At 37.5% G+C, this 14,212-nt stretch overlaps 1 protein-coding gene across 3 annotated transcripts in view; it reads left to right on the top strand.

The window, feature by feature from the left end:
* The window catches only part of ATP8A1 (ATPase phospholipid transporting 8A1), a 76,989-nt gene that overhangs the window by 30,273 nt on the left and 32,504 nt on the right, over positions 1 to 14,212 (top strand). For 2 of the 3 annotated variants that reach the window (XM_039325222.1, XM_039325221.1), the window contains exons 10-22: positions 467 to 578; positions 1,427 to 1,592; positions 2,231 to 2,358; positions 3,211 to 3,288; positions 4,822 to 4,910; positions 5,838 to 5,882; positions 6,579 to 6,651; positions 7,962 to 8,067; positions 9,383 to 9,465; positions 9,586 to 9,635; positions 9,723 to 9,792; positions 11,973 to 12,057; positions 13,091 to 13,230. In XM_039325222.1, the coding sequence (XP_039181156.1) occupies positions 467 to 578; positions 1,427 to 1,592; positions 2,231 to 2,358; positions 3,211 to 3,288; positions 4,822 to 4,910; positions 5,838 to 5,882; positions 6,579 to 6,651; positions 7,962 to 8,067; positions 9,383 to 9,465; positions 9,586 to 9,635; positions 9,723 to 9,792; positions 11,973 to 12,057; positions 13,091 to 13,230 (1,225 nt within the window). The remainder of the gene's footprint in view (positions 1 to 466; positions 579 to 1,426; positions 1,593 to 2,230; positions 2,359 to 3,210; positions 3,289 to 4,821; positions 4,911 to 5,837; positions 5,883 to 6,578; positions 6,652 to 7,961; positions 8,068 to 9,382; positions 9,466 to 9,585; positions 9,636 to 9,722; positions 9,793 to 11,972; positions 12,058 to 13,090; positions 13,231 to 14,212) is intronic. The other variant, XM_039325223.1, reaches the window with a different exon arrangement.

The raw sequence follows: 14,212 nt of genomic DNA, 5'->3' as shown, positions 1-14,212 counted from the left end.
TTCAGATTAGATAAACTTTATTGTCATTTTTTTCCTGTGGGCACAACGGCACACATTAAAAAATGAAATTTAGTTGCTTGTTCTCAAAGTGTACACATATATAACACACATTTAAAACATACTACATACAACATATGTATAGACCCACACTCTTACACATGTAACATATAAATATTAATCACTGTCCATCTTGAATGCATAACGGAAGGAGGAAGCTTGAGAGTACAATGCAGAGAGAAACGTTTATGTACAGTGCAGAGAGAAACGTAGCTTACCTAATGGCAGAATTAAAATTTATGTTCTTATTAATTATGTTCTTCTTGTTCTCATTGAAAAGGCTTAAGAAAGTTGCATTTAATAAATGTGCCTTAGAAAAAAGCAATTTCTTTCTATATTAATGTTTCCGAAGTAGTTATTTTGCGATCGGTTCAATGTAACTTAATTTTTGCTTATCTTCTTTTTTTAGGACTGTCCCACTGGGGCCTGACCAGATTCTCCTGCGTGGTGCTCAGCTCAGAAATACACAGTGGGTTCACGGGATCGTTGTTTATACAGGACATGATACAAAACTCATGCAGGTTTGTCTTCTAACTAAGAATAAACCTTATATACAAGGGTCTTTGGACATTCTGCTCTGTGTCTATGACATAATAGACAGGTCCAAAAGATATCTCATTGGATAATAAATTAAAAGCATGAATATACAGGTAGTTCTCAACTTACAACAGTTCATTCAGTGATCCACTTAACAACTCTGGCAAGAAACGTAAAATGGGGCAAAATTCACTTAGCCATCTCAGCAACAAAAAATTGTGGTCGTAAGTCAGTTGTGGTCGTACGTCGAGGACTGCCTGCACAAAAGAACACTTAACACCATGGGCTTGCTCTACAGATAAAAAAAAAAGAGTTGTCCATCATTATTATTGGTTAAATATGTTGGTATCGTTTGACACATATCAAGGTTATATCTTTGGGTGTGTCAGTGCATTAGATAAACACATGACTCATAAATTAATAAAAGTATGCATTTATTTTACTGTCAGATTAAATCAACAGTAATTTATTTGTAGGACAACAGAATCCCATGGTACGTTAAAGACAGTCAAGCTTCTTATCACATACATTTCAATCATTTGTTAATCTTTAAAGTGCCACAACACTACAAAATCTAATGTAGCTGTTTCTGGCATTTATTTCAATAGTAGTTCCTATTTTTTTTCTCATTGATACCTCCAATGGAATGTATCGCCCAAGTTAAAACTGCACCGTGTTTTTCAAGCCTATATAGAATAAGCTATATCAGTAATTGACGTGAATATTTAGGATCATTAATCAAAGCATGAAAATATCCTTAGAAATTAAAGAAAAACCAAAAATAGCATATGAATGTCATAATTTACTTGTGGACCCTCTGTTTCCTCCACAGAACTCCACGAGTCCGCCTCTTAAACTGTCAAACGTGGAAAGGATTACAAATATACAAATTCTGTTTCTGTTCTGCATTCTTATTGCCATATCTCTGATCTGTTCCATTGGGGCAGCTATATGGAATCAAAAACACGAAGGGAAAATCTGGTACATCAACCTAACCTGTAAGTGTATTAAAACAAGTGTGTTTTTTCTGCCATAATGATACCTGTCTTACTTTACGTCTACAAAGTAAAATAAATGCATGACACATCTTTGTATTTATAACCGTGTAAAACAGTATTATGGTTTATATTGACTAAAGGTTTTAAAAGATTTTTTTATATATATAGTTGGTAACTTCAATAATTGCGTGTATACACTTGCATAACCGTATACAAATTCACTGGAAGACATATTTGTCCAGGTTCAGATTAGAAATTGTGTGAAACCCTGTACAATAGTTTCATTTCATGCATTATTTCAGTGAGGCTAAATGACTTAAATAGCATCAGGACAATAGCACACGGTATAGGTGGGTTTTTATACCTTTTTGTCTGCACTGTGATCTTAGCAGAGATCCAGTTTAGCTGCTGTTTTCCAATTTGTTGTGGGGTTTTTTTTTTTTTGACACTTATATTCAGATTCCTTTCCAAGGCAAATAATCAGATTCAAGAGCAGGTTTCATAGGAACCATGGCCTTAGGTTCCTTTATGCAGTTGTTGTTTTTTTTAAAAAAAATAAATAAATAAATTTCTAGAATTATTGTACTTAATGTTATAAATCATTGCATGATTTCTCTTTGTTCTCCCTTTTTTAACAGATGGTGGAGCTAGTAATTTTGGACTCAATTTCCTGACATTTATCATTCTCTTCAATAATCTAATTCCAATCAGCCTGTTAGTTACACTGGAAGTTGTTAAATTTATTCAAGCGTATTTTATAAATTGGGTAAATATAAAAATTATTGTGCTATTTGCAGACCTTTTAATAATTCATTTCAAGAACAGAATATACGTGACTTGATAATGATTTGATAACACAAGCTTGTTTGTTAAAACAATGCAGATTAAATTGAAGAATAAAATATCACAAAATATATGATTGCAGGCTTTAAATTGTATAGATTAAAGAAATCCCTTAACAACTAAACCTTTTAAGACAGCGGTTCTCCACCTGTGGGTCGGGACCCCATTTGGGGTTGAACGACCATTTCACGGGGGTCGCCAAACAACACAGTCTGCCATTTTTCCCCCCCTTTTCCTTAGCTGTGCTCCTCCCTTTTATTCTATTGGCTTTTGAAAGCGAATAGAATAGACTCTCTTGAATAGAGTCTAATTCTATTGGCTTTCAAAAGCCAATAGGAATTGTCCAGACTGTCTCTGCCCTGCTGAGCCTGCCAAAAGTTCCATTCTGCAAACGGTGCTGCACCAGTTGAGTAGTCCTTGACTTACGACCGGTTGAGTAGTCCTCGACTTACAACCGGTTGGGGGTCGCGGCATTAAAAAGGTTGAGAACCACTGTTTTAAGATATGAGCTTGGAAAGACATGTTTACTCCTAATGCAAACTTCAAAGATAGATAATGAATAGTCTAATGCATAGTCTCGGTGGAAATCTAACTCCTAGCCCTACACCTGGCTTTATATCAGAATATCCTCAATATTCACACATTGAATAAAATTTTGATAAATATCTAGTTATACCAAGTTTTTTTGCTTACGTTTTGCTCAAAACAGATTGCAGCGGAGCGTGTGCACAAATTAATACCCTTTTCAGCTTTTTTATTATTATTATTTTATTAGGATATTGACATGCATTATGAACTTACAGACACTGCTGCCATGGCACGTACATCCAATCTTAATGAAGAACTTGGCCAGGTATGGGGTTTTTTTTGGGGGGGGGGGAATTTCTGTTGTTTTATTAATATGTAATTTCTTAGTTTAAATTCACACAGCCATCTCCTTTATCTGCTGTTTATCTGATAAATGGATAAGTTGGTAGAATATAAATACTCTCTGTCCTATGTTTAAATGGATGGTGTTTACATTTATCCCCCAAATGTGTCTGTGTAGATGCTGGCTCAGGAATTCTGGGAGCTGAAGTCCACAGATCATAAAGGGGCCATAGTTGCCCACCTCTGCCTTAGGGATTATTCTTCGGAACATGTCATGATCTAATGAGACTCATTCATATCAATACTTTAATTCAACCACTGTTCTGAACAGCAGAGCATATATAAAGAGTCCTACAGATTTGGCAAGAAAAAAAAAATGAGCCTAGGGCAGTGGTGGTGAACCTATGGCGCGGGTGCCAAAGGCGGCACTCAGAGCCCTCTCTGTGGGCATGCGCACCATCACCCCAGTCCTAGGCCTTCAGCTGGGTATTATAAAACCTTTTCGCTTTAGGCCTCCACCACCATGTGCAAAAAAAAAAGTTCACTCAATTTCAACTTCTCGCGGGGAAAAAAAAAAGATCTTGCAAAGTTGGAATTGATTGATTGAACTTTTTAGTCCCACCCAGTCTGCCGTTATCACTGCAGCCGCGGCCACCCAATGGGCCACGCCCAGCCAATGGGCCACACCCACCCGGCACTCGACGATGCATAAGTGGGTTTTGGGTTGCAGTTTGGGCACTCGGTCTCTAAAAGATTCGCCATCACTGGCCTAGGATGCCATTTTTAGCAATGTCTCATCACAGGAACCATTATTGACAAGATATCATAAATATTCTAACTCAGTAAGCAACACTTACAATTAGTTTTCATCTTTGTATTTTTTTTTTAAACCTCAATAAAATATTATTAAAGAAACAAAAAGAAAAAAGAGTTCCCAGAGATAAATTAGCTTTAGGGACACTTCCCCAAAAGAAAATGGCATTTTACTTAACATCTGCCACTAGGTTTAATCCTATCCGTGTAGAGAGAACATAAATCTTCAAATGATCGTTCTGGAGATCACAATATTCCTAACTTGTGGAGTTGGAAGGGGTGCCAAATTCTCAACTGACAGTTTACAGTTCTCCCCCACTCCGTTGTCTAAAACAGAGGTCCCCAAGGGCACCAGGACCGGTTCCGTGGAGAGAGGTTTTTCCACGGATCGTAGAGTACGTGGTTTTGTGTGTTGCCTGCATCTCACGGATGGGGCTTTGCTTGTTTGTGCAGACCAGTTGCTGGCATGCCGCGGCCCAGTACTGGTCCACTGGTCCACAGCCCAGAGGTTGGGGACCCCCGGTCTAAAATCTACCCAATACTGGAAAGCTTTTTCTTTTGCATAATTTTTTTTTTTTGGGCTAGCATTTTCACAACGTTGAATAATTTTAATAAATCGCATTATGTTACTACCATGGTGCTGTCCTATTAATGTATACTTGATGAAACCTGTTAATGCACATTTACCTTTTTTTTTTAAAAGGTCAAATACATCTTTTCAGACAAAACAGGCACCTTGACGTGCAACGTTATGCAATTCAAGAAGTGCACTATAGCAGGAATATCTTATGGGTGAGTTCTTTTCTGACGTCATTGCTTGGCGCCCCTTTTTTAAAAAAAAAATAAATATAGAGTTGGACATTTGCAATGTCCTTAAAATACTTTGGAGAGCTCTTCAGGATCTTTTTAAGTTAAAAAAAAAAAAAAAAAATCTCAAAGAGAATCAGAGCCTCTGATGCATGTCTAATTCAGTCCCTGATGTTTTACACTTAAGTCAGCTTCATCTTTTTACCCGTGGAGTTTGAACGATCAAACTGGACATTTTACACGGATGTTTTTTAACTTTAACTTTAGCAACCTCTGTGGCGCTCTTTCCTGGATTGTTGTGGATTGTCAGATTGTTGATTACTAAAAGTAAAGATACTGAGGAGTAAAATACTAACATTCTTCGGGATGTGGAAGTTAAAAGGCAGCGCAAATCATTTGCTCCATCCAATTCCATCTATAAGAACCCGTTTGGATTTTCAAAACCTACGATAGCAACTGGAACTTAAAATTTCAGGGCTATAGACTGTGAAACATGTGATCCTTCTCAGGGCTCCTATTTCCTCTTCCCTTACAACACCACACTTGGCTGTGCCTTGTCCTCCTGCTTAAAACTTCCTCCATCCCCACCTCCCCTTTCTTTGCTGGCTGGGGGATTCTGGGAGTTGAAGTCCACAAGCCATAAAATGGCCAAGATTGGACAAGACTGGTCCAGAACTTCTGGAGCTGAATGCTTGAGTTATTAAAGGTAGGCCATGCACTCCAGGACCCTAATAAAGTAGGATTCCGAATAACATGGATTACTTTTTTAAACCTATGGTTTCAGTTACATGAATGGATCACTAGATCATTTGCCATCCTTTTGCCTTAATTTCTCTCTGATGAGCTGTCCAAACGCCAAGCCTTTCTTGACTATTTTTCTATGTGGTTCTGCCTCCTTTACATTTCATACAGCCATTCTCCTGAATCAGATGATTTGGGCTGTACTTCGGATGAGGGGTAAGCACTAACTTTTGCTGCTGTTTCTTTTCTACTCGCAATAATATATAAACATATATATTTATTAACGTAAATATTATTAGCGTAGAAAGTAATCTTGAAACAGTATCTTCAGATAAACATTTCACCTGTTGAGAAGCGGGATTTGACTCATCAATTGCAAAGATAATTTATTGCTCATCCATTTTCTTTAGACTGAGTAAGCTTTACTGAACGTTACTTCACTCAAATATAAATAACCTGGTTTTTAAAATGTTCATATTAGAATTATTAGAGAACTACGGTACAGTCTTATAGCCTTATCGAAAATATCCATATACGTTCATCAAAACTCACTCTCTAGGAAAACATTATTTGTTATCAGAGGTTGACTTTTGATTTTTAATCCATGGGTGAAAAGTCTGGTTTTGATGTGATTTATATGGGTAAATTAACTATTGTTTCATTCATTTCATTCTGTGTATTATCATTTTGTGCTGAACCTAATTAAATATGTTTTGCTACATATTAATGGAACCATATGTGGAGGAAGGATAATTAAAATGTAAGATGCCTCCTTAAGTACTCATTACAATCTTTTGTAACCATAACTTTAAAAAAAGATGTAAGCAGAATCTACATGATTTATACTTAATAAAGCTGCATTGTTTCTTGATCGTAAATACATGTAACTGGTTTCATTTCTTTCACTTTTAGGCAGAGTTCACAAGCAAGGGAAGAAAAAACATTTAGCGACTCATCGTTACTGGAAAACCTGCAAAATAAACATGTACGGTGCAGAAATACGGTGATGCGAAATAAATAATAACTTCAAAACTAACATAAAGGACCCAGATTGTTGGGGGCAATGTAAAAATATATATATACATTGCTTACTGGTGTACACCGCTTAGAGAGTGCTTGCACTTAAAGCGGTATACAAGTCTCATAAATAAATAAATAAATAAAATAGGAGGAGGAAGAGGTATCATGTATGTTCACCGTCTTAAATTACTGACAAAGTAATAAAGGCAGGATAAAAATCTAATGAAATAAAGACCTGGGAGGTTTTCTAATCCAGAGGACCCCAACCTGCGGGCCGTGGCCACTGGATCGCGGAACAGGCTGGCCAGAGCGTGCATGTCTGTGCGCGTACTCATCCCCAGTCATGCTAGCGCCACTGCCGCGGCACAAATGGGGCACTGTGTGGCAAAAACTGGTGCGTTGCGCATGCTCACGGCCCCATTTGTATGCACGCACGCACGTAAAATGCTTCCTCTTCCCTACTCAAGCAGGAGATCCTATACCATTTCAGACAAGTGACTGTCCAGTCTCTTCTTAAAAACCTCCAGTGATGGAGCGCCCACGATTTCTGGTGGCAAGCTGTTAATTGTCCTCACTGTTAGGAACTTTCTCCTTAGTTCCAGGTTGCTTCTCTCCTTGATGAGTTTCCATCTGTTGCTTCTTGTCCTGCCTTCAGGTGCTTTGGAGAATAGCTTGACTCCCTCTTCTTTGGGGCAGCCCTGAGATACTGGAATAACTGCTATCATGTCCCCCCTTGTCCTTCTCTTCGTTAAACTAGACATACCCAGTTCCAGCAAGCATTCTTTATATGTTTTAGCCTCCAATCCCCTGATCATCTTTGTTGCTCTCCTCTGCACTCTTTCTATAGCTTCAATATTTATTTTTATTTTATTTTTTTGTATCGTGAGGACCAAAACTGTGAAATAGTTTCTGATTATCGGAAGAGTTAACAATATTTATTTCCTCTTAAGGGTTTAAAACACAGTGCAATTTTGATTTGCATAAAAATAGGTCTGTAATTGCACCGGTCACCGTTCTGACTCATAACTTTTTTTTTTCTACTACTACCCCTTTTTTTTCACTAAGCATATGCAAAGAAAAAGAAAATGCATATCTTTTCTTTGTCGCTTCCATTTCCCCTACCATTTTGTTTCTGCTAGGTGAATGAATGTTTTTTTTTTTTTTAAAAAAAGAAGCAATGATTTTGTGTGGCTGTTTTTGCACCTGCTTGTCTGTACCTACAGTTTTTAATTCTAGAATAAAGAACAATTCATTCTACTGTGTTCTGGTTTTCAGCCAACTGCACCTATAATTTGTGAGTTTTTGACAATGATGGCAATTTGTCATACAGCTGTCCCAGAAAGAGAGGATGACAGAATAGTTTATCAAGCAGCATCACCAGGTAAGATTTATGCAGCAGCTGTAATCCTTTTCAGCTATGTAAAGTTGAATTGTGTTAACATTCATTTATGTACTTAAAGATATATTCCCACCGAACAGAGGGATCTGAAACAGATTCAGTCAGTTTTGTTCCACGCAATATTAATCTTGTGAACTCTAAAGCTTCCTCTTTCCATTATGTATTCAAGATGGACAGTGATTAATATTTATATGTTATTTATATGTAAAGGTGTAGGTTTATACATGCGTTGTATATAGCATGTTTAAATGTGTGTTATGTATCTGTACACTTTAGAGAGCAAGCAACAAAATTTCATTTTTAATGTGTACCAATGTGCCCACGGTAAAAAAATGACAATAAAGGTTATCTATCTATCTATCTATCTATCTATCTATCTATCTATCTATCTATCTATCTATCATCTATTTATCTATCTACCTACCTACCTACCTACCTACCTACCTATCTATCTTTGGAATTCATTGTAAAGAGGATGCGTTTCTAATTGTAGGCTGAACATTATCATCAGAAGTCAATGTCTTTTGTTTCTTCCCCTCCCTTTTTATATTTTTTTGTTTTCCTTTTCTCTGCTGTTGTCCCCTACTATTTGCTTTTGTATTTTCACATTTGATGTTATAAATGAATAAAGCTAATAAAAGAAAAGGATTATGGATTGCTTGGGCTTTTAAAGGACATTTTGGCTTGCCACACACCCAAGTCATGCCTATAATAGGCTTTGTAGGATTTCCTCCTGCAGTGTAATGTGAACAGAATGAATTAGTACCGGTTTAGTTCAACAATGTGCTAGGATATCAATTTTTAACAAAAGGCTATATAGGAAAAGGCTGGATCTTTTTTTAGCTATACATTTTAACTGCACAAACGTAAAAGTATATAGGGACATTGCGATGCTTCCAAGCAGTTCTTGTACTGCTTATCAAAACCGATAATTCACTGATATTTTTAAAAAGGAAAAAAAAATGAAAGCAGTGATAAACAATAAGCAAGAAAACTGAAACAGAAGTTCATGATCCTCTTTGATTCTCACATCAAATTATGTAAAACAGGAAAGGCTATTATATAGATTGAAGGCTTGTTTGGAAGCATTCTTAAATTATGAAATGTGCTTCTCTTTACTTTTGGAAAATGTGGCGGAAATTATATATGAATGAAATGAAATTATCTGTGAATAAAATGAAGATAAAAAAAATCTAATTTCTGGTGGTCAAAACAGTAAACATATTGATTGTTTTTAGCTTTTTGCTCTTATCCATTTGTCAGTGAAATAATAATTATAGTGGATGGTTTATTACAGATGAAGGAGCATTAGTCAGAGCAGCTAAGCAACTACATTTTGTTTTTACTGGAAGAACACCAGACTCTGTCATTATAGAATCAGTAAGTAGATTAAATTAGTAAAACTGTAAAAGGTATTATTTTCTCAGTTAAAAAAAATTGAGAAATTAGAAATCCCTTTGAAATTTTAAATAATAACGCGTCGCTTTTTTTTTTCTCCAGCTGGGTCAAGAAGAAAGATATGAATTGCTAAATGTGTTAGAATTTACAAGGTAGGTCTTTTCAATGTCTTTTATTTTTATGTCTTTTGTTTTTCTCAGTCCCTTAAAAAATGTTCACAAGTTTTTCAATTCTTCCAGTTCTAGAAAAAGAATGTCCGTGATTGTGCGCACACCATCGGGAAAATTAAGACTCTACTGCAAAGGAGCTGTGAGTTGTCGCTCTGTTGTTTGTTTGTTTGTTTGTTTCAAATATAAATTTCTGAAACGTGATTGTCAAAGATATTTTCTTGGGGAAGATTGTAAGGAATAAACATGACCACTTATTTAGTCCTACCACTTTCTTCCATTCTTTTTAATTTTTTTTCCCATAGCAATAAACACAGAAAAGTAGAACCAACATTTTGTAATGACACAACTGTGCCCATAGCGTGAAAGGTGGGAGGTCTTCCTAGAAGCCATTGGGATCTACACCCACTAGTACTTTCTCTACAATCACCTGTACTCCAAAGGGCACCTCACTTTGCTATGCTGTCTTCTAACCCTAGTGTGTACATCAAAACCCATAATAGCCTTGTCTCCTGGCCCCTTAGATCAGGGGTCCCCAACTCCGGTACCGGGTCATGGCAAGCCAACAACCAGGCTGCACCAACAAGCAAAGACCCATCCGCGGGATGCAGGCAGCACACAAAACCACGCCCCCTCCGGTCCGCGGAAAAACCTCTCTCCACGGAACCGGTCCCTGGTGCCCAAAAGGTTGGGGACCTCTGCTCTAAATCAAGGGTCCCCAACCCCCAGTCCGTGGACCGGGAGCGGGCCACAGCATGCCAGCCACCGGGCCACACAAACAAGCAAAGCCCCATCCGCGGGATGCAGGCAGCACACAAAACCACGCCCCCTCCGGTCCGCGGAAAAACCTCTCTCCACGGAACCGGTCCCTAGTGCCCAAAAGGTTGGGGACCTCTGCCTTAGATGGACTCACAATAGATCTAATAATTGTCAGTTGGACCCCAGACTTGAAGAGATCCAATTGCTTTCCCCGCCCCCCTCCCTTCAATTGCTGTCTTATTTTTGGGTTTCTATAATTGTTTTCACCAAATCTGTCCCATTCTTATCCTATGGCTCAGAGTAGGTCTTAACATTTCCCCAAATTATCTTTTCTACTCCCATTGTCCTGCCTGTTTCCATGTTATTATGTTAATGTCCTATTTATTTATTTTTTTTCAGCCTCTATTCTTAGAACCATCGTATTATGATTTCTCTTTTGTGTTTCGGCACCTGCGTGCTTCCTATTTATTCTCGTCCTCTCCCTGGCGTCCATCTCGTGGCTCCCTTCCTCTTCTGTTCTCACGTTGGATAAGATGCTTGTGTACCTAACTGCATCTTCTGCACATACAGACCCCTACACCTGAAACACAATTGCCTTGTGTGTGTATTTGTACACAAATCTAGCAATGTGGGGAAACAGGTAGTGAGAACAAGCACTGGCCATCATCCCTGGTACTTTTTTTATTTTTATTTTTTGCTTTTTTGTGTAAACAAAATCAAACTTTGCTCAACGAGATGAAATAGAAAAATAACGTAAAAGCCTTATTGACTTTTAAATATCAACGCACAAACACTCAAAGTTAAGAAAAATGTATAAATTCCAGAGGTGTGCAACTCCAGGGAAAGCAACAACTGGTAAATTGGTTTTTTTTTTTTAAAAAAAAAAAAAAAAAACTACACACAACTTAAAACTAATGGAAAATGGAATGTAATACTCGACATAGACCACCAGATGGTGCTGCTCCATTACAGGATGCTCGTTTGAATACAAGCATTCAACTCTGGATTTTTATAGATCTCCAGTTTTCTGAAACAAAAATGCTGATTTTAAGCATAGAGCTTCAATTCACAGTCCAAAATGCATCATTCAGACTTCTGCGCAGTGCCCTCAATTAATACAGAACCGAAAAGTTGGGAGACAATTTTATATATTTATTTACTTGATGTAATCTTTACTTATTTGATATACACTGCTGCATTCGGGTAAACAGCTCTTAAAAATAATAGCGATTTAACTAACGCACACACATTTGTACATTCAGTTCACAATCCAGTAAAAATTGTAAAGGGTTGTTACATACGGTATGGTTTTCAATCAATCTCTGCATTAATATAAAAATACAAAGGGTTGGGGGATTTTTTTTTTTTTTTTTGGCTACATAGCGGTGATTTTTTTAAAAAAAAAACCTGTTTCCTTATGCTGAATTTCCTATGGAAAATGGGATGTGCATTTTTAATTAAATAATAATTAACTGCAATACTACACCTTAAATAGAGTTTTACATCTTTTTTTTAACACTCAGCAAAATAGATTTTTGTTCAACATGTTAATTATTACTACAGGACACAGTAATTTATGATCGTCTGGCAGAGAATTCAAGATATAAAGAAATTACCTTGAAACATTTAGAGCTATTTGCTACTGAAGGTGAGTAATAGGGTTTCTATTTAATTATAAGAGCACATTGTAATAAATAATTGAGTAATAATAATATAAATGAATGACGATTGACAATTACTTTAAAATATTACTTTCCTTTTTTTCAGCTAGTACAGTGCAGATTAGACGTTTTATTTCCTTTTTGAACCCCCAATAAACACTGCCTATTGCTTATTTTCTCTGCATTCAATTAACTCTCATTTGTCAACAAGCGGTTGAAAAGTGTGGGACACTGTAACTGTCATAAATACGAGTCAGTTTGTCAAGGGTCTAAACGTTGATCACATGACCTTGGGGATGCTGCAAAGGCCATGAAAAACAATCATAAGTCACATGTCATGGTTCCGACAGATGAAACTCTTCAAAGAACTTTGAGACATTGTTTACCTTAAAGAATCTTTATTCGAGAAGCATAGCACTTGCCCAAAATCTAAATTCCCCTCCCCTGAGCACATAGTATCAAAGCACAATTCCCTCCTCCAATTAACCGTTATAAATCACATTCTCCAATTAGTTTGAAATGCAGGCTTTCCCTCCAGTTCTCTAGCCCGCCAATCCTTATCATCTCTTATTTCAAAAACCTTGGTTCTCACACTAGGTCCAGTATTGTTATGTCTAACTAAACTCCCATACACAGTCCTCCCCCCCCCAGTATCATCTAATTCTAACTCTAACTCTAAGAGTAAAACATAAGAAGGAAAATGGCTGCATCTCCATATGTGGAAAGGAAGAACATCCGATGTTAGCAGCGTTGACATCACGTTTTTCAGTGCCCTTGCAACTAAACGGACTCAAGCCATCACTACATGAACTGTTTTAAGATGAGGTCTTGTATGGCAGCTCTTGTGGCTAGTTTAAAGACTCAGAAAATTCAGACAGAATTTCTATTTCAGAATTCTAAGTCTTGCTTGCAAACTTTGAAAAAAAAAACTTTTTTTTTTGTCTATAATCTGCTTGAATCCAAAGTTCCAAACTTACAGAGAAGTGATAGTTATGGACCATGATGTGGCTGTTTCTGCAGGTTTGAGAACCCTCTGTTTTGCTGTGGCTGAGATTACAGAAAGTGATTATCAGGAGTGGCTGAGTGTGTATCAAAGAGCAGCAACTTCCATTCAAAACAGAGCCCTGAAACTTGAAGAGAGTTACGAACTAATTGAAAAAGTAGGTGGTCCGTGTCGCTTAAACTTTATGCAATGAGTTTTATCGAGATTCGTGTTAATGACACGTAGATTTTATTATAAGTTAACATTGTAGCTTAGAGTACATTGGATACATTTTTTTTCTTTTTTTAAAAAAGGGGGTTTCAACCTCATATTTTCAGGCTTGTCGATCGAATTTTAGCTTAAATTTTAGCAATTTTAGCTTAAAAGTAATTGATGAGAAGCTTCCAGATAGGATTAAAAAAAGGAAGTTTGAGGATTTAAATTGTCGTTTAAAAGGCACCACGCATAGCTGCAAGCAAGATGGCTGTCTCTCGTTGCTCAAAATACAGCAGGGAACAGAGTCTTGCGTCATTGTCACAAGGAGCAATGGTTTGGGACTCATTTCAGGGGGGGTTTTCCTTGCAAGAATTTTTTTTTTTCCTTCCAAGACAAAGACTTTGTTTAGAAGGCAAACCCAGAATAGCCACCTCACTTGCTTACCGTATATGCCGGCGTATTAGGCGACCCGGCGTATAAGACGACCCCCGAGTTCGACGCCGGGTCGCAAGACGATCGACGCCGAGTCGCATATAAGACGACTTTCTAGGCATGCGACTCGGCGTCGATCATCTTATACGCCGGAAATAACGTCATTTCCGGCGTATAAGATGATCGACACCGAGTCGCATGCGTAGAAAGTCATCTTATACGCCGGAAATAAACGTAGTTTATAACGTTATTTCCGGCGTATAAGATGACTTTCTAGGCATGCGACTCGGTGTCGATCATCTTATACACCGGAAATGACGTCATTTCCGGCGTATAAGATGATCGACACCGAGTCGTATGCCTAGAACGTCATCTTATACGCCGGAAATAATAAATAAATAAATAAACGTTATGACTCGGCGTATAAGACGACCCCCGAGTTCGGAGGCTGTTTCATCGCTCTCAAAAGTCGTCTTATACGCCGGAATATACGGTACTAGGAATCTTCTGTT

The sequence above is a fragment of the Crotalus tigris genome, unplaced genomic scaffold (assembly GCF_016545835.1).
Source record: "Crotalus tigris isolate CLP2741 ecotype Arizona unplaced genomic scaffold, ASM1654583v1 scf7180000024321.1087588, whole genome shotgun sequence".
Lineage (NCBI taxonomy): Eukaryota > Metazoa > Chordata > Lepidosauria > Squamata > Viperidae > Crotalus > Crotalus tigris.
Note: the sequence above shows the minus strand (reverse complement) of the source record. Positions and strands in the feature narration are given on the sequence as shown.